Source organism: Odocoileus virginianus, chromosome 2 (genome assembly GCF_023699985.2).
Source record: "Odocoileus virginianus isolate 20LAN1187 ecotype Illinois chromosome 2, Ovbor_1.2, whole genome shotgun sequence".
In the NCBI taxonomy this organism is placed as follows: domain Eukaryota; kingdom Metazoa; phylum Chordata; class Mammalia; order Artiodactyla; family Cervidae; genus Odocoileus; species Odocoileus virginianus.
The window spans coordinates 38,690,165-38,710,241 of record NC_069675.1 but is presented as its reverse complement, the minus strand read 5'-3'; the positions used below and the strand labels follow the sequence as shown (position 1 = coordinate 38,710,241).

The following is a 20,077-nucleotide window of genomic DNA, read 5'->3' as shown; positions in this document are numbered from 1 at the left end:
TTTCAAAAGAAAAGAGAAAAACATATACACCGAACATTACATGTACAGGATTTATATGCTAGAAGCCTAAATGGTGATGAAAGAGATCAAAGACCTACAGAAATGGAGAAAGATACTGCATTTGTGAATTGAAGACTCAACATATCTTCAATGTCAACTCTCCAAAATCTTGTCTCTGACAAAAGAGAAGCAAAAATATTATTGAAAACAAATACACAATATACAACTCTGGCAGAAAATGTAAAAAAGGAAAACAGTAGACTTTAAGGGGGAAGTGAACTTCAAATAAACACAATTTGAATATATAGAAACTGTGAAGACAGAATGCAGGTTATAAGAGAATAACAAAGCTAGCAAATAATATTGGTATTTATTTTCACCATTATGTCCAAAACTATGGCATATAAAAATTCTGATCTTTTAAAATTTACTAAATCACCACACACAAAATGAGTTCTCATAAAATTAGGGGGGAAAATCTTATTCTGGATAATGCTATTATATCCCCTCCAAATATAAACTCTTGTTAATTGCATATTCAACTTTCAGTTCAGTTCAGTTCAGTCGCTCAGTTGTGTCCGACTCTTTGCAACCCCATGAACCACAGCATGCCAGGCCTCCCTGTCCATCACCAAATCCCAGAGTCTACCCAAACTCATGTCCATTGAGTCGGTGATGCCATCCAACCATCTCATCCTCTGTCATCCCCTTCTCTTCCTGCCCTCAATCTTTCCCAGCATCAGGGTCTTTTCAAATGAGTCAGCTCTTCGCATCAGGTGGCCAAAGTATTGGAGTTTCAGCTTTAGCATCAGTCCTTCCAGTGAACACCCAGGACTGATCTCCTTCAGGATAGACTGGCTGGATCTCCTTGCAGTCCAAGGGACTCTCAAGAGTCTTCTCCAACACCACAGTTCAAAGCATCAATTCTTCTGTGCTCAGCTTTCTTTATAGTCCAACTCTCACATCCATACATGACCACTGGAAAAACCATAGCCTTGACTAGATGGACCTTTGCTGGTAAAGTAATGTCTCTGCTTTTTAATATGCTATCTAGGTTGGTCATAACTTTCCGTCCAAGGAGTAAGCGTCTTTAATATCATGGCTGCATTCACCATCTGCAGTGATTTTGGAGCCCAGAAAAATAAAGTCAGCCACTGTTTCCCCATCTATTTGCCATGAAGTGATGGGACCATATGCCATTATCTTACTTTTCTGAATGTTGAGCTTTAAGCCAACTTTTTCACTTTCCTCTTTCACTTTCATCAAGAAGCTCTTTAGTTCTTCTTCACTTTCTGCCATAAAGGTGGTGTCATCTGCATATCTGAGGTTATTGATATTTCTCCCGGCCATACTGATTCCAGCTTGTGCTTCTTCCAGCCCAGCATTTCTCATGATGTACTCTGCATATAAATAAATATATACCCTTAAATAAGCAGGGTAACAATATACAGCCTTGACATATTCCTTTTCCTATTTGGAACAAGTCTGTTGTCCCATGTCCAGTTCTAACTGTTGCTTCCTGACCTGCATACAGGTTTCTCAAGAGGCAGATCAGGTGGTCTGGTATTCCCATCTCTTTCAGAATTTTCCACAGTTTATTGTGATCCACACAATCAAAGGCTTTGGCATAGTCAATAAAGCAGAAATGGATGTTTTTCTGGAACTCTCTTGCTTTTTAATGATCCAGTGGATGTTGGCAATTTGATCTCTTGTTCCTCTGCCTTTTCTAAAACCAGCTTGAACATCTGGAAGTTCACAGTTCATGTATTGCTGAAGCCTGGCTTGGAGAATTTTGAGCATTACTTTACTAGCATGTGAGATGAGTGCAATTGTGTGGTAGTTTGAACATTCTTTGGCATTGTCTTTCTTTGGGAGCTTTACTATTCAACTTTGGAGCTTACTAATTATTACAGTATAATCAGTTATCTTCGAACTCTTTTAGTAATGAAATGTTTCTTTTCAGCCTGATAAAAAGACCAGAACAAAGCAGAATGCTCAGGTTGAAACATAGGTGGAGGGACCAGAGCCCCTACTCCTTTTACCTGTATACTTGGGTTCCATAGAGACCAGTATGAAGACCTAACAGGTGACTGATTAGTCATTTCCTGACTATGTTTATAATACCTCTAGTTATATTTGTAACATGTTCTTCTTGAATATCTGCTAGATTTTCTTTTTTTTCTCTTTTCTCTAAGAAAAAAACAACACTAGCAATCTGGCCATATCAAATTCTATCATTTTATTTTCACTTGGTTTTATTAACCTTTTGCCATTATATAATGTCCTTGTCTAGTTCTCATAATGATATTTTACTGTAGAACATAAGATAATTTTTTAAAATGCTCATCTTACTCTTTGCTTATATGTACATGAAAAAACTTGATTCTTTATTATCTTAATATTTTATTGTTTTCAGGTATTTCTCTTTTGGCAGGTAGTTATGGGGTTTTGGTCAATGGCATTCTTTACTGGATTTCAGACAGTTTTTTATCTAGTGTGGTAACTGGCAATTGTGCTGCAGTCCATGGGGTCACAAAGAGTCAGACACAACTGAGCGACTGAACTGAACTGTACTGAACTGATTATAATACAATTATGATATGAGGACAAGATGGTTGGACAGCATCACCAACTCAATGAACATGAGTTTAAGCAACCTCTGGAAGATGGGAAAGGACAGGGAAGCCTGGCATGCTGCAGTCCATGGAGTCTACAAAGAGTCGGACACAACTGAACAACAAATAACAAGTTATAATACAACACTCTGCAAATTTATATTATTGTTATTCTTTTTTGCTCCCCTTCACTAATTATTAACTGGTTGTGGTGTATATTACACATTTTATCTTATAATAGACTATCTTTCAATCCATTTACTTCTCACTCCACACTGATACACTCTAATTCAGATGTTTTCATTATTATTAACTAAATACATTTTGAGCTTTCCTGAAAAGTTGATATATAACAACTTTTCTGTTTAACTCTTAATCCTGTAAGTCCTAACCACAGTTCTTGAATCTATTTGAGAAATGCAAAATGTATTATAAAATTATGTCCATAACTCCAGTTTTCACTCAACTTTTTACTTTGTATCATCAATCTTTTCTCAAAATTTTAATTCATGTATCTCTTGGAAGTCTTATTCACTTACATATTTTCAAGTCTACTTCATCTTTGTAGTAATCTGTTATAAAATCATTTCAGATTTCCTAAATCCTCAAATGTTTCCTTCTCTCTTAAGAGGACTTCAGTTTGGCCAAATAGAATACTGGAATGATAGCCATATTTCTCTTAGTTCTCTTTCTATTGTCAGTCTATGAATTAAGGGCTAAAGTAGTTATTGAACTCCCTTCCTGAAATTAGATACTTTAAGTTTAAAAAGCTACTATGTAAAAGTTTTGACCCTACTCTCACTTTTTGAAACACTTACTAATATTCATGATGAAATTAGGTTTCAAATAAGGGAAATCTTCCTTATATCATTTCACACGGTCTCTATTTTGCAAGTCTTTACATTTTCATATAATATTCTTATTATCCAAAAACATACTACATAAAAAGATAATAGAACCATTATGTTTTTCTTCTTGATGATCCCTTTACATCATTTTTCTGTGGCTTAGATTTATTTTTCTTGCTTATTAATAGCAGAACTGTTTGTTCAGCTGGGTCAATTCTTTCCTTAAAGCCTTTATCCATGTTTTAGTCTCTCTCACCATCTTTCAGGATCTCACAGATTCTCAGGGTCAGAAGGAACTTAAAGGTCCTTCCCCAACCAAAAACCTCTTATTTTTAACATAGATTCCATGATGCATTCGATTTACATTAAACTAGTTAATTTCAGAACATCTGTACTTGCTCAAATGTTTTCTGCTAGAATGAAAATTCTGGTATGATGGAAGTCTTACAGCTTTTTTTCTTCCCCTTTCCATCACACAACAACTGTGTGTTAGATATGCAACTTTGTTTGGCTTTCTTTTCATTTGTCTTGAAGTGTATTGTGTGGGGATTGTTCAGTGGGTTTTACTACTTTTCCTTCTACCATCCTCCTAACACTTTGTAAGACAGGTTTACATAACTAATATTCCATCCTCAACTGTAATAACAGTACTCACATTTGATACTAGAAATCTATGTCAGAAGTGTAACACATAATCTTTTAATAGAAACATGATGAAATGTAATGAAGAGCATTTTTCTTCACATTCTCCAGAAATTGAAATTAATAACTCTCTATCACCAAAAGTGCTCAATAACATGCCCTCTAATGTAATATTATACTTCGTTCATTCTTTTCCTTGCTATGTATATACTCGCAAGAAAAAAAGTATCAAAGCATGAAACTAGCATTACAATATCTAATAAATATCACTTCTCCATTAAAAACACATAAAGATTTACCTGTACATGAAATATCATAGTTTTTTCATAAAATCATCTATAGGTACATGATAACTATTACTGTATAATAATGTCTTGACTGAATAAATTTTTTAAAATTATTCTTATAAATATTTTGGTATATGAACAAATTCTATAAAGAAACATATTCTTTATCAACATTTCACTTATCCAAGTATTTGAGTTTTTTTAATTTTCTTAAAAGACTTAGTTTTCTAAATAGTATATCTTTAAATTATTACTCAATGGAAAAAAGACATGCCAAAAACAATTCAATATTTGTAAAAATATCTATTTTCACATGATGCTTATTAAAGTCTGTCATAGGGATTTAAAGAGGCTTCTTTTGATATCCTTGTTGCTTATTACCCTCAAAACAAATGCATAATATCCCCATAAACTTGACATACTTATTTTTTAAAAAGCAGAAAAATCTAATCTTTCCCATCAGTTTGTATGCACTACTGACTGATTATTCTCACTTTTTTTTTCATAAAAATATTGTTTGTTCTAGGTACATTTTTAGTATACGTATTTTTTCCAGTTCTTAACATTAGATTTACTATAAATATCAGATGTACTTTCACAGATTTTGTAAAAATATTAAAAACATATCACGAATGCTCTACACCTCAAGTTGTCAATCTGAACGAAAATGACACTATTATCAGCATCAGCGCTAACAGATTTCTTAAATTAGCTGCCAATACCATCAATTAGATATTTCAGTTATTTTAGAAATGAGCATCTCACAGCCATGTCATTTGTCACTACTTTCTCGGGCTAGTAATAAATTCACAGTGTTCTTTGACAAAAGACACCAACCAGGAGAGCAGAGAGACCCGAGTTCAAATGGAGATGGAAGACAATTAGACAAATTACTTAACATTCCTAGGCCTCAAAACTGCCTTGTCAAGCTGCTGAGAGAATTAAATGAAATAATCCATATGAAGCATTTAACACAGAGCTTGGCACACACTGAGTAAAAGATTCTATCAGTAGTGGATGAGGATGAAGCTTTCCTAAAAAAGGTTGCAGAAACTATGCCTGGCAGCACGCCGCAGACACACATGACTCATCTGCTAGTCTTTACCAGGGATTCTTGCTTTCATTCCTTTTCACTGCTCTACGTCCTGTGTTCACAGCCTCCACAGTGAGGCTTTGGTTAACATCACCTCTGTGAATTTCATTAGGTGGCCTTCAGAACAGCTACAATGGATGCTAAGCCTTCCATGAGCCTCTTTCACACATGTTGTAGCTTCCGATTGCTCTTGCTTGATATCAATTTGCGGGAAGCTGCCTTTACTCCACACTAAGCATAGGAGAGAAAAATGGCCAGTGTCTCTGGGGAATAATTAACAAAAGACAGTTTGTTTCATCTTCATGATAAAATACAGCATTCCTATTAAAAGGCAAATTCATCATTCCCAAAAGTTAAATAGAATGGCACTTTAAAAGTAATTCCAGCTGATTAAATTTAGGGTTCTGAAAAAAAAAATTAATTCATGAATATACTCTGAATCTTTCATTTGATTTTAAAATGTATAAATGTTCATTTAACTTTGAGCCCTTGCCTTTCAGTGTTCTATTCTGAGCTAGTCAAACAAGTGGTAGCAGGCATGCTGGGCTCAATAATACTGCCTCTCATATTTAAATACTCTTTTTCACTTGGATTGCAAATTAAAGACAGTCTCCTGAACACTGACACATTTTCAATGATTGATTTTGCAAAACGTGTTGATTTTTCCTACACTGTTTTGCCTCTGTGTGTGTCAACTTTGGCCTTCTTTTCTTGCTCCTTTGCAGCACTGCTGTCTCTTTGAAGCCATTGTCTGTCTGATATTAAAAATGTACATTAAACCTCACAACTAATTACACAGAAAATTCCTGATCTCAAATATAAAACACCCATGCCCAGAAACTATAACAAAAGCTTCTGACTATGTATAAAACTCTTAATCAAATCTTTCATTCACTTGGATTAAAAGAAATACCAACAATTTATTTTCCATTAAAGTTGTGTTTATATTCTTTGAAAAGTAGATTTTTAAAATATATTTACATGCCTATAAGTCAATCCATTTAACATTAAACCCCATCTATTTTCTCCACAAAAGTTTATACTTGCTGTTAAGTCTACTTCAATTAAGGGCTACTCTGTAGAATTGTTTCATTCTAAACACAAAACTGTTTAATCTTAATATAATGTCTATTTTTTTTAACTCTCTCTGCACTGTGCATTAGCAAAGTAGACTCCCTCAATAAATCCTATAGTCTATGGATTAAGTACATGGCTTCTTATATTTAAAAAACATACTTGAAAAGAGGATGAACAGAAGCTTATATCCCCTCAAGCTCCCCAAGATAAATAAAATAAGGCCTCTAACTCTAAAGAGACAGAACCTTACAGAGACAAGACACATGTTACAGTACCAAGAGCACAAAATTTCATCTCAGATAAGCCAACTGTTGGGAAAATTATTTTTCCCCAACAGACTAGTTTTAATTTAACCAATCATTTTTTAAGCTGTTATATATTGGGCCTTGTTGAAGCACTCTTGAGAGAAGGCCTACAAGGAGTTTATAATCTAGTACTGGTGGAGGGTAAACAGTATACAAATGGCAATCGTAAGAAACAAGATAAGCACTTCGAAAGAACATATTACAGGAACAAAGAGCAGGCAAGAAAAGTTGTGGCTACTCCCTTGCTTGCCTCGTTAGCACGTTAGGATTTTCATAAGGCCTATTGGCCACCATTTGTTTCCACCAGTGATCCCAGCAACAGACTCCCCTAGCTCTCAGTCTACTGAACCTATGGACTCTGCTCAATTCGGCTGCTGTTCGCCTTTTTGTAAGACCAACTCGCCTCTGTCCCTAGTTGTTCATCTCATGCAGTTACCAACTGCAGTAAATGCATCAGATGCCACCACACGACTATTTTAGGAAACCCTGCAGTGTACCAACTGGCTAGGGCAACCCTGGGTATGAAATTTTAGTTGCCTGAAAACGATGTTTCCAAATGGAAAGATGAGAGGAGGAGGACAAGGGAAGTAGCCATACTCCTCTTAAATGGTCACAATACCTAAGCAAAGCAAGTTGGAGTAAGGTCTGCACATGAGCCAAAGCTTAGAATTTCATTGCTTTTGTTGGCTCATGTCACTTCTTTAATTAATGTCACTTTCTCTGGTTTAATATCAGAGCAAGTGACAAGAGTGCTTCTGGATGAATTGTGTTTTCTGAGGACTGTATGGCATACTCTCCCGCAGTCTGACGGAGGGACGTGCCAGCTTTACTTGGCAGTTACAATGCACCAGCTTTAGTTTTAGTAGTTTAATTTGTGGCAGTTATATGTTTTGAATACGTTGAAGTATTCACAATGGTCTCATGGAATCTGCTCCATAGATAAAGTTTACACAGTGGAAAAGAAAAAGCAATGGCTATAAGGCGATTACAAAAAGCTTCTCTTGGCCACAGCTGGTCTTATAGGCATTCTTGTAAATTTAAGAGCATTTAGAGAATACGATTAAAGTGATCACAAGAAATGATGCCCTTTTTTTTTAATTTTTGCCCAGTTCTGTAGCTGGTGTGAGACGATCATAAGGAATATGATATTTAGAACTCAATTTTATGCAAAATCCATTATTCAAGAAGTGAAGTTTATATACATGATAGACATGCAATGAAATAAATGTTAGAATAGGAAGCTTTGTTACTTATGCATTAAGTTGGTTCTAACGTTTTGGTAAACTAACTTTTTATTGATATAAAATTCAAAAAAAAATTCTGCATTTAGACAGAGGACTAAAGTTTTCCCTTTATTAATGATCTTTCTGTTTCAGACTGAAACAATCAGAAGGTTTTTAATTTGGAGCTTTTCCTTCATCTCCTTTATACACTTTTGTGAAGCCTCATCAGCTCATGGTGAGAGCAGCCACCAAGGAGCTCTCCCAAACTTTACCTGCCCTTTCTAAATTTAGGGTTCTTTACTGCAGCAGGTTGAAGAGCTGGCTTTGAATGCACCTGGCTCCGCTGGAAAACAGAAATATCCATCTCCACTGAATGCATGCTGCTTAAGTGCTGGAGGCGCTCGCAGGAGAGTAACTCTCATTGGAAACTTCATTACAATACTTTTCTCTTCCCTACATGAAGTAGTAATTCTCATTCACCAAAGACAGAATTTTGCTTGACACTGCCACAGGAGCTCCTGTTTGACTTTCAAAATTAATCAACCTCTAAGCTGGAGTAGAAATGGCATGTCCTTTAACCTTAAGCACAAAAAGCTCTCAACAGACTGCAGTTTTTATATCCCTGGATGGGAGTTTGGGCCCCTGATACTTAAACTTGATGCACATACTGGGTTTCTGGCATGCTTTTGCCCATACCCATCTGCTTGGCTGGCACTGTGCCCATTCAGAAGGTGTGATGCCAGTTTCAATAGGGCATAGGTGCCAATCAAAGATGGGCTTGGAGGGGCAGCATACAGAATGCAGCAAAAGTCAGCTCTTCTGCCAGAAGATCCTCCTGTTATCATATAATGCCAATGAAGGGCCACATGCCTCATTGCCTAGGATCACACTGCATCTGTAGATGTTTCTGGCCTTCAATGGATATCTTTCTACGGAATCTTTTCCCTCAAGTATTACTTGATTGGAGATGTTAAAGGAAAGTCTTCCTGACTAAATGAAGTCAGGATGACTTTCTTTTTCCCTTTTAAAAGAAACAATGGAAACCTTCAAAAATTTTCTTGAAATAATTGCTGAGTTTTATGTCCTTCCTCTTAAAATGCCCTTTCATGTAGAAAACTGCATAATGTACTCAGTTCATGTAATGGAGTTATAAGGGACAAACATTCTGAAGATGCATGAATTGCAAAACCAAGTATGTAAGCAGTATAAGGTCCATGAACATTTTTGAATCATTGTTAAGTGAGGAGGGTGAACAAATTTTCATCATCCAAATAGCTAATTTCTAGTGAATACTCTTATTTAGAGCTTTAGAGTTTCTTAATTTTCTTCTCACTTATTATATAGACATAGATATTCCTGTTTCTTAAAAGAAGACTACTTCCTACTCTTCTTCCATACCTAAAGAAAAAAAGCCTAAAACACTTCAGAAGCTAAACTCCATTTATATTTCATAAAGCAGCTAGAAGCTCCCGAAAGTTGAGTTTTTTTTTTATTGTGTGGCAATAGAGGTGAACTCATTTCATGAAGAAGAAACTTCCCTATAGCGATAGGCTTCAAATTTAAAAACCTTGACCACTGAAACCATTGTAAGATAGTAACAGGTGCAGTGGAAGAGGCATAATGCACAAATTATTGAAGAACAGAGCAGTTTGTACATCTTCCCTTAAGGCAAAAGAGTTTGACAGTAGAATGCTGAACATGAAGACCTATAATATAAAATATGTTAAAAAGATCGGATACTTACAAAAATGAAAAAGACAAGCAAAGACTAAGTAAACTTTAGGAAGATGCTTCCTTTTTATACAAAGAATCCAAACTTTTGCAGGTATTTAGATTTCTTAGCTGGTAAGTAAATGAACACTGTGCTTTTAACTGGAGTGGGGTGCCATTGCCTTCTCCGGATTATACCAACTATTACATTTTAAACCTTCAGCTGGGAACTAATTTATCTTATATACGACAGTTTCTAGTACAAGTTATCCTTATTTCATGTTTATTTCCTTCTTCTCACCCCCAGGGTATCATCCGCAAAATTTCCTAGTAACTATTCTGCTGGGGGGAGAAGGCAATGGCACCCACTCCAGTACTCTTGCCTGGAAAATCCCATGGACGGAGGAGCCTAGTAGACTGCGGTCCATGGGGTAGCTAATAATTGGACACAACTGAGTGACTTCACTTTCACTTTTCACTTTCATGCATTGAAGAAGGAAATGACAACCCACTCCAGTGCTCTTGCCTGGAGAATCCCAGGGACAGGGGAGCCTGGTGGGCTTCCATCTATGGGGTTGCACAGAGTCGGACAGGACTGATGCGACTTAGCAGTAGCAGCAGCAGCATGGTGGTGGGGCCACAAAGTTGCATTGTGTTAGGTCAGATTAACTGCTTATCTCAAAGTCTTCTCTATAAACCACTGCCAAAATAACGTCTAACATAGCAATACATTATGAAGCAATACATGTTTTAGTAACTTTGTTTTGTTGCTAGCATTATCATTAGGCTCTTCAGAACATTATTCTTCATACCTTAAAAACCAATCCATTCTAGCTGACTAGAAAGGTGTTCCTGTTCAGTCACTAAGTCGTGTCTGACTCTTTGCGGCCCCCTGGACTGTAGCCCACTAGGCTCCTCTGTTCATGGGATCTCCGAGCCAGGAACACTGGAGTGGGCTGCCATTACCCTCTCCAGGGGATCTTCCCGACCCAGGGATCAAACCAGCATCTCCCACGCTGGAAGGCAGATTCTTTACCACTGAGCCACCAAACAAGAAAATACAATAAATAAAAACCACACATAAAAATTTTTTTCTATTTAGATAAAAGTCTATTTCCTCATCGATAATTGAGTTAAACTTTGACAATATCTACAACTCCCAGTTACTCTATCTTCTCTCTGCCCCACCCAACAAAGATTTCTTCTGTTTCTAAAGAACAAAATTGAGCTAATCTGAGAGGATTACCCAAGAAATGTATGGCAGTCACCTAAACTCTAAACATTTATCCATGAATAAATGATTGATCTTAATGCTTCAAGAATTAATCTTAGTTATAACATTATTTATAAAATATAATGCTCTTGATTTACTGTCAATAAAGCATATATAGATTTTACAGTTAATTTGTCTCAAGTTTTTATGACTAAGAGTGTTATCTTTAAGATTACAGGCTAGAGTTAAGGGTGACATCTATAATTATGTGGGGGAAAAAAGCAAACTGGCTTGTGTGGGATTAGTAGCCTGACTTCAGTCTCAATCTCTGAGGCAAATAACTGGTAAACATATAGTTTGTGCTTAATATTCCAAAGATGCTAAATGGTCATGGCTATGCTCAAATTCTAAAAAATAAAACCTCTACAGATAAATCATTCTATCATTTGTTACTTCCTCCTCCAGAGGATCTTCCCAAACCAGGGGTCAAACCCACCTCTCCTGCATTGGTGGGCAGATTCTTTACCACTGAGCCACCTGGGAAAGCTGTATAAGAAGACTTTAAAGGAATTTGGCTCAAGTTTATTATCTATAATTCTGTTTTTCTAGATTTTTTACTAATTCTGAAACATAGTACCTTTCATATCTGAAACATAAGATACAGCTTATGTGAGAACTTTTCACTATGTCATCATGGCCACTACTGTAAATTGAAATGGGAAAAACATATACTTTGGCAAGTAAAATGTCATAGACTTCCACTGACATTCTCTGTTTCTCAGTTTCACCACATTTAGTAGCTAAGCTCATCACAGTCCATGGGAGGACAAATGGAAAAACCCTCCCATACATGTCTTAGTCACCACGCTAATCTGAGCACCAGACACCAAATTTAGAGTTCAGCTATCACTGAGAACGGGAAGTTCTAAATAAATCAATTACAGTGAATTGCTTATCAAGTTCCAAGTTCTTTAAAAATATTACCTTAACCATTGCAAGTATTATTACCTCAATCCTAGAGAACAGAAACAAAGATTCCTGAATAGATGAAAGTTACTCATTTCACAAAAGGCTCAGGTCAAAATCTTAAGCTGTGATTTATGAAACTCTCCAGTTTGCTTGGTTCTGTGTTATTCCTAGCACTAAAGTAAAATTCAAACTCTTAGTTCTGTCTCCTGAAGTTTTAGAATTTTTTTTTCACTTTTTTGATCCTGAGGTTACTGCAAGTTTTCCCACTCCTGGAAACAGTTTCCTTTCTTTCTTTTCCCCTCCTCTCTTTTCAAATGCAAAGGAAGAACTTTGTTTTATGTTCAGACTTTCTTTTCCCTCTTATTACTATTTCTGTTACTGCTACAGGAACATTATTTCTCCAAGTTGAGAATAAATACAAAATATCTCTGCTCCTTCCCCTTTACTTCTTGCTGACTACTGAAAGTCTTTGGCTATTGATCTCAAAACTACAGGACATATGAGTCACATACATGCACATATGAGTCAGTCAGGGCGGTTAGTCTCTTCTCAGCCTTAGGTGACAAATGCTGATGAAGTGTCTGCTCAAAGTGTATCTAGAAAATATAATGCTTAACAATGTAGCTGTCACAAAGGTATTAGGGAAACCTGAACTGTCTGGCTACTTCATTTATACAGGAAATGATGAGAACCATGCTACAATGCAAAAACATGATATAATTTCATATGGATTTTCTCAGCTTGAAAAAAATACGTAAAAACTAATTTTAACAAAGTTATTGCTGACAGCATCTCACTGAAGAGCTGAGATTATAATTTATGAGTGCCACTTTTGATAGAACAGTAACAACATTTGCAACATACAACTTTGCCTCAAAATAGCTAAACATTTCTTTAAAATCTTATCCCAGTCATACGCATTTGCTTATATATCCAGGATCCAAGTTCTAAAATTCAGATAGTAGGGGGTACTTCATAACTATGAAATCTTGAAAACTGTTGCAAACTAAATATTATTGAGAAAAATTAAGTAAAAAATATGTGCAGTACTTAGATTGAAAGAAGTAAGGTTGTTTTTTCCTATATTTGAATAGGGGCAAATAAATCACATGACTAAGCCTAAAATCCTAATTCCACATGCCTAAATTCCTTTTTCACAACAGGAACCACACAAGTAGCATGTGTACACATATACGTATGCATACACACACATAATTCAACTTTAAACATGGTCTTAAATTTAAATACATATTAACACATATAATATTTACATTTAAAAAGAGAAAAGAAATAAGACTAGCACAATCAATACTTTTCTGTAGTTCTTTGAAATTACTCAAAATAATTCAAACATTAGAATAACTGACAAGCTGTGCAATCCAAGGCTACAGTTCAGCCACATCAGAAATAACTTATTCAACTCCATTTCTCTGACCTTGATTCAAGACAATATACCAGAGATCTTAACACTCATCTATACAAGAGAATTCATCAATTCAGAGTTTCAACCAACAATTATTCTTCAAAGAATATACTCTCTGTAGACTCCAAGTCCTCTCAGGGTCTTTATCTGCAACATTCAACATGGTAGCCACTACCTATAGGTAGTTATTGAGTCCCTGAAATGGGACTAGACATATCCTGGTCTAGTCCCATTTAACTAAAGAAGTGAGATATTTCCCTTTTTTAATATCAATAAGGTATTGGAATTATACTTTAGATATATCACATTAAATAATACATATTATTTAAATAAATTTCACCTGCTTTTTTTTAATGCGGCTCCTTGACAATTTTATATTCCATATGTGGCTTGCATTACATTTCTGTTAAACAGTGCTGCTTGTGTCACTAAATCTAGTACTTAACATTTTTCAAGCAAGTTCAAACCCTTTAAATAGGGAAATTGTTCTTTATCTAATCCACACTACACTTTTGTGTTGGTCTTATCTTCCCAACTAGATGAGACACTCAGGTGATTAATAAGAAGTTACTTATTCACTGTATTTCACCCATTTATTCCATACTACAATCTCAACTTCATCAGAAGAGGAGCTTAATCCTTCAAGATCCATGAAACACGTTTGCGTGAGAAGGGTGGCAGAATATGCCACCCTAAAAAACACCTGTTTGGCAAAAGGATTATTTTGCATTGAAGGCACTTGAAAAATAGCAAATGCAGGGAAAGGCTTTCTTTGAACTCCCTTCATCTGGCTAAAGACAGAGCCGCCCCCCCCCCCCCCCAAAAACACACACAACTCAACTGTTTTAAATTACATCTAGGAGAGCTTCATTAACCAGGAAAGACTGACTCATCACAGAAGAGATTAGAAATTGACATCACTCCCAAACTTTATTACAGACTATCACAGCCCCCATCTACTCTTCTACAGGCCTGGTAATCTCTCCTAAAAATCATGTACTGTCCCTAAAGTGGCCTAATCCCTTCTTCTCTTCCCTTATTAAGATAGCATGTAAGCTCTCAAATTTTACCATGCTTTAGGATATTTATTCAACTATTTTTTCACCTGTAATATTACTGTGCACATAACATCCAAAAATTAATGTATTTGTATACCTTATCTCCCGTTAATCTTCCTGCTATCAGTTCATTTCATAAACCCAGATATTAAACTTAGGAGGGCAGAGGGAATTTCTCTCCTCCCCTTTACTCTAAAATGTTTAATAAAGAACCCAAGATTTTTCCAACGAAGGCTTTTTTACCAACTTCTTAAACGCCTCCAGACAGAGGTGTAATAAGTCAATATATTTAGAATTTCTCCTTAAGAGGATTTTTTAAAATCACTAATATTTATCTTATTCATTAAATCTCATCTTGTAATGGATATCCCTTGATCCTTAAAACTATAGATAAAAGGTAGCTCTGAACAATCCTTTTAAAGTCAATGTAATTTAAAATTTTTTTAATATAGTGTAAAAACACACTCAACTTAGGTTCCTTACTTGTACCGAAAAACACAGAAACTATGCTTAAGTATCTGTTACTTATCCTAAAGATAGCACATAATAGTACCAATCTAGATGTACAAGAGAGAAGTTAATTCATTCCATGCAATAGATAGCCTTGGGGTATTAAGGCCCAGTTCTCTAGTGAGACCTAGTGAAGAAATGACCAGAATCTTACACTACTTCAACATTAATGATTAAGATGCACAAATGGGAAATGTTCATAATCATAGAGTTGTGTTCTCTTGAGTCATAAAAACCAATGTTTCCAAGAAAACACAGTCTCAAAACAGAACATTAACCATTTGTCTGGCAGACTGTGTAACTGTGCTCTGAAAACACTTTCTAAGAGTCATTTAGAAAGACATGGACAAGAAGGGACTAGGGTCAGTCATATCTTGAACCTAGAATAGGCCTTCTACTAAACACTACCTTCATATTACTTACATTTATGAATTCTATTTTATTTCAATTTTCAAAATATTAAGTCGTCACAGTCACATACATGAATATCTGGTGATTTATACTTTACCTAAATATATCAAACCAAATCCTCCAGAGCCAATCAGCTTGCCCAGCACCCATTGTTTTCCTTCCATGTCATCCAGGACTGTGCCTTCCGGAAGTGGAATAGGAAGCTTGTATTTTTCTTTTCTTCTTGGTGGCATCACTTCTGTTGACAGAAGGGGTGAGGCTGTGATTAAAAATAAAACCAACAACAAAGAAAACTCCACTTAAATACATTTCTCAAAATGTCTTCTATGGGGCACCTTCCCAGAAATTAGGATTCTAAAGTCAACTGGGATTGGGAAAGCCCACATATTATATTCAAACTGGAGATTCACCAAGATTACAATATTGAAATCGAAGAGACACTGATACTAAAAAAAAACAAAGCCTGCTGAACCTCACTTAACATTTCCAAAATTCAGTTAGGGGGTCAAAACACCTACTCAATTCAGTTCAGTTCAGTCGCTCAATCGTGTCCAACTCTTTGCAACCCCATGAATCGCAGCACACCAGGCCTCCCTGTCCATCACAAACTCCCAGAGTTTACTCAAACTCATGCCTATCGAATCGGTGATGCCATCCAACCATCTCATCCTCTGTCATCCCCTTCTCCTCCTGACCCCAATCCCTCCCAGCATCAGGGTCTTTTCCAACGAGTCAACTCTTTGCATGAGGTGGCCAAAGTATTGGAGTTTCAGCTTCAGCATCAGTCCTTCCAATGAACACCCAGGATTTATCTCCTTCAGGATGGACTGGCTGGGTCTCCCTGCAGTCTAAGGGACTCTGAAGAGTCTTCTCCAACACCACAGTTCAAAACCATCAATTTTTCGGCACTCAGCTTTCTTTATAGTCCAACTCTCACATCCATACATGACCACTGGAAAAACCATAGCCTTGACCAGACGACCTTTGTTGGCAAAGTAATGTCTCTGCTTTTTAATATGCTATCTAGGTTGGTCATAACTTTCCTTCCAAGGAGCAACTGTCTTTTAATTTCTTGGCTGCAGTCACCATCTGCAGTGACTTTGGAGCCCAGAAAAATAAAGTCTGACACTGTTTCCACTGTCTCCCCAACTATTTCCCATGAGGTGATGGGACCAGATGCCATGATCTTAGTTTTCTGAATGTTAAGCTTTAAGCCAACTCTTTCACTCTTCTCTTTCACTTTCATCAAGAGGCTCTTTAGTTTTTCTTCACTTTCTGCCATAAAGGTGGTGTCATCTGCATGTCTGAGGTTATTGATATTTCTCCCGGCCATACTGATTCCAGCTTATGCTTCTTCCAGCCCAGCATTTCTCATGATGTACTCTGCATATAAGTTAAATAAGCAGGGTGACAATATACAGCCTTGACATACTCCTTTTCCTATTTGTAACCAGTCTGTTTTTCCATGTCCAGTGCTAACTGTTGCTTCCTGACCTGCATACAGGTTTCTCAAGAGGCAGGTCAGGTGGTCTGGTATTCCCATCTCCTTCAGAATTTTCCACAGTTTATCGTGATCCACACAGTCAAAGGCTTTGGCATAGTCAATAAAGCAGAAATGGATGTTTTTCTGGAACTGTCTTGCTTTTTTGATGATCCAGCGGATACTGGCAATTTGATCTCTGGTTCCTCTGCCTTTTCTAAAACCAGCTTGACCATCTGGAAGGTCTCGGTTCACGTATTGCTGAAGCCTGGCTTGGAGAATTTTGAGCATTACTTTACTAGCATGTGAGATGAGTGCAACTGTGTGGTAGTTTGAGCAGTCTTTGGGATTGCCTTTCTTAGGGATTGGAATGAAAACGGACATTTTCCAGTCCTGTGGTCACTGCTGAGTTTTCCAAATCTGCTGGCATATTGAGTGCAGCACTTTCACAGCATCATCTTTCAGGATTTTAAATAGCTCAACTGGAATTCCATCACATCCACTAACTTTGTTCATAGTGATGCTTTCTAAGGCCCACTTGACTTCACATTCCAGGATGTCTGGCTCTAGGTAAGTGATCACACCATCGTGATTATCTAGGTTGTGAAGATCTTTTTTGTACAGTTCTTCTGTGTCTTCTTGCCACCTCTTCTTAAATTCTTCTGCTTCTGTTAGGTCCATACCATCTGTCCTTTATTGAGCCCATTTTCATGGATGTGTAACTAAGCAGAGCACTAGGCCACTGCGCAGTTAGTTGTAAGACTACCACACTACTGTTTCAACTTCTTTCTACTCTCTGCCCTGTCCCTTCCCCATTATCACCGAAGTGAAAACTGCCCTGCCTTAGAAACTTATGCAGCACTAACAACAGTGTAGAGACGCCACAGGATAGCCACACAACTTTAACCAATTAACTGTAATTGTACATAGGTTAGTGAAATCTTACTAGAGACGTTTGGGTAGGACTAGAAAATTTCTTAGGGAAAAACAAAACGCACACACAGCATATAAGCCTGAAACAAGTGTGAAGGTAACGGCAATCCTCTGCTGCTGCTGCTAAGTCGCTTCGGTCACTTCAGTCGTGTCCGACTCTGTGCAACCCCATAGACAACAGCCCACAGGCTCCCCGGTTCCTGGGATTCTCCAGGCAAGTGCACTGGAGTGGTTTGCCATTTACTTCTCCAATAATGGCAATCCTCTAAGTAGTTTCAAAGAATTTTTTTTAAACCTTTTTTTAAGCTTTCGAAATGAAAGTAGTCTTCATTGTATTATCCATCTTCTGAACGAGGTTTCTGTTCCTTTCAATAGGCTTTCCCCCTGCTTCACTTATATTAACCCAATGCCCTATCTTACTCAGCAGCAACACCCGGGCAGAGCAATATTCACTTGTCCTCCTAACTCGAACACAAAGGAAGCTGGGAATTCATATGAACAGTGCCCCAAAGAAGGAAAAGTTCTGACCAGGACTTTATACTGGGGGCTTCTTCTCTGGGGGCTCCGACAATTAAAGAATCTGCCTCCAATGCAGGAGACCTGGGTTGGATCCCAGGGTCAGGAAGATCCCCTGGAGAAGGGAATGGAAACCCACTCCAATACTCTTGCCCCATGGACAGGGTAGCCTTGTGGGCTACAGACGATGGGGTTGCAAAGTCACACGATTCAAAGACTGACACTTTCACTTTCTCTGTACGGACCAGTATCTTGTTTAAATACTGGTATCCAACACTTATCTGCTGATTTAAAACCTTAAGTCTTGTGATAACAACTTTTCAGCAGGGCATACATTCTCCAGCAGTATGAAGAAGATAAAAACCGTTTGGGGCAAGTCCGTGGCACCAGAACTGGAAGCCTGAAAGGTGACTGTCTATACAATGAACAACCGCGGCACGGATCCAGAGTTCAAGGCACTGGAGGAAGCGCCACCTCCTCTCAAGTCCCAGACAAGCTTGTCCCTGCTGCTTCAGGGCCCTTCCCGCTAGGATGAAAAGTGCTTAACACCAGTTTCCGGAGACAACCCGGTACCCAGAGGCCTGAATCCGAGCCGGGACTGGGCTTGGGGCGGCCTCGGAGACGGACCGTGACGGCGGGGCCAGGGGCGGGTCAGCGCGGCCCACCGGCCGCCTGACCCCCCGGCCGTACTAGACAGCCCCTTAGCTTCCCACCCACCCAACTCCCCACTTCCTGCCACGCTCAGGCCCGGCCCGAGCCACCGGAAGCCCGCCGGCGTCCGGACTCGCACTTCCTACCTCGAGCCCCTCTAGGCCGGTGGAAAAAGAAACCCAATCCCCTTTCCCGCCTAACTCCCCCGCCCCGCGTTTTGGGCAAACGCGTGGGGAAGGGGCGTCAGGATTTCGCGCTGAGTTTTAAAATAGTCAGAACCCACCGCGGAAGCAGGGAGCCCGCCCGGGCCGGCGTCTCACTCCGACGGCAGCTCCTTCCAGGCGGGGGGCGCCGCGCGGGCGGGGCAGGCGGGACGCGGAAGTGCGGGGTGTCGCCGCGACTCCCAGGACCCGGGGACGAGGGAAGGCTTGCCAGGCGCTCGGCGTGCCCGGCGCCTCCCTTGGGCCTCGCGAGGCCGGGCGGGGCGGCGGGCCTCCAATCCTGCGGGGAGGCGGGCCCGGAGCCGGCTCGGCCCTTGGTAGGGCCCAAGCAAACTTTCTGCCCCTGTTCCCGCATCGCTCAGCCGGGGCGGAGACGCCGGCCCGGGTTCCGCGGAGCCTAGTCCGGGCCCAGGCCCGGGGGCAACCGTAATTACTTTAAAACTTCAAAAACATGGTCTAATTTTTTTTTTTTGTCCGTGAAGTGGAAATAACCCTATTTAGGTTAATAAAATTTGTTAGATTAAAAAAATTATTCTGGCATTTTTTTAATCGATAAGACTTTATTCAAAACTCTTGCAATAGAATGTAACCATTCTCCGCCCCCAATCAGGCTGGCACAGAGCGTCGTGACATTGAGAATGGATACATGTGTATGTATCGCTGAGTCCTTTCGGTGTTCACCTGAAACTACCACGACTTTGTTAATTGTCTATACCCCTATACAAAATAAAAAGGTAAAAAGCTTGAAAAAAGAACTCTTGAAATAGGAGAAAGAGCTATGCTCAATTCTAATTATGGACAGAAAACAAAAGTGGGAATTTATGGCCAAGGAACAGGTGGGGGTCAGTGGATCGAAAACTACTAAGAGGAAATATCAGGGCAAAGAGTTGTT

At 38.5% G+C, this 20,077-nt stretch overlaps 1 protein-coding gene across 6 annotated transcripts in view; it reads right to left on the bottom strand.

Moving 5' to 3' along the window:
- VRK2 (VRK serine/threonine kinase 2) overlaps window positions 1-19,361 on the bottom strand; it is a 95,375-nt gene extending 76,014 nt beyond the window's left edge. For 2 of the 6 annotated variants that reach the window (XM_020909042.2, XM_020909043.2), the window contains exons 1-2: window positions 19,248-19,349; window positions 15,482-15,622 (exon numbers count right to left, since the gene is read on the bottom strand). In XM_020909042.2, coding sequence (XP_020764701.2) covers window positions 15,482-15,617 — 136 coding nt within the window. In that variant the 5' untranslated portion in view covers window positions 15,618-15,622; window positions 19,248-19,349. Of the gene's footprint in view, window positions 1-15,481; window positions 15,644-18,647; window positions 18,672-19,247 lie in introns of those variants that run through there. The other 4 variants (XM_020909040.2, XM_070478563.1, XM_070478554.1 and 1 more) reach the window with 3 other exon arrangements.
- Window positions 19,362-20,077: the final 716 nt, after the last annotated feature.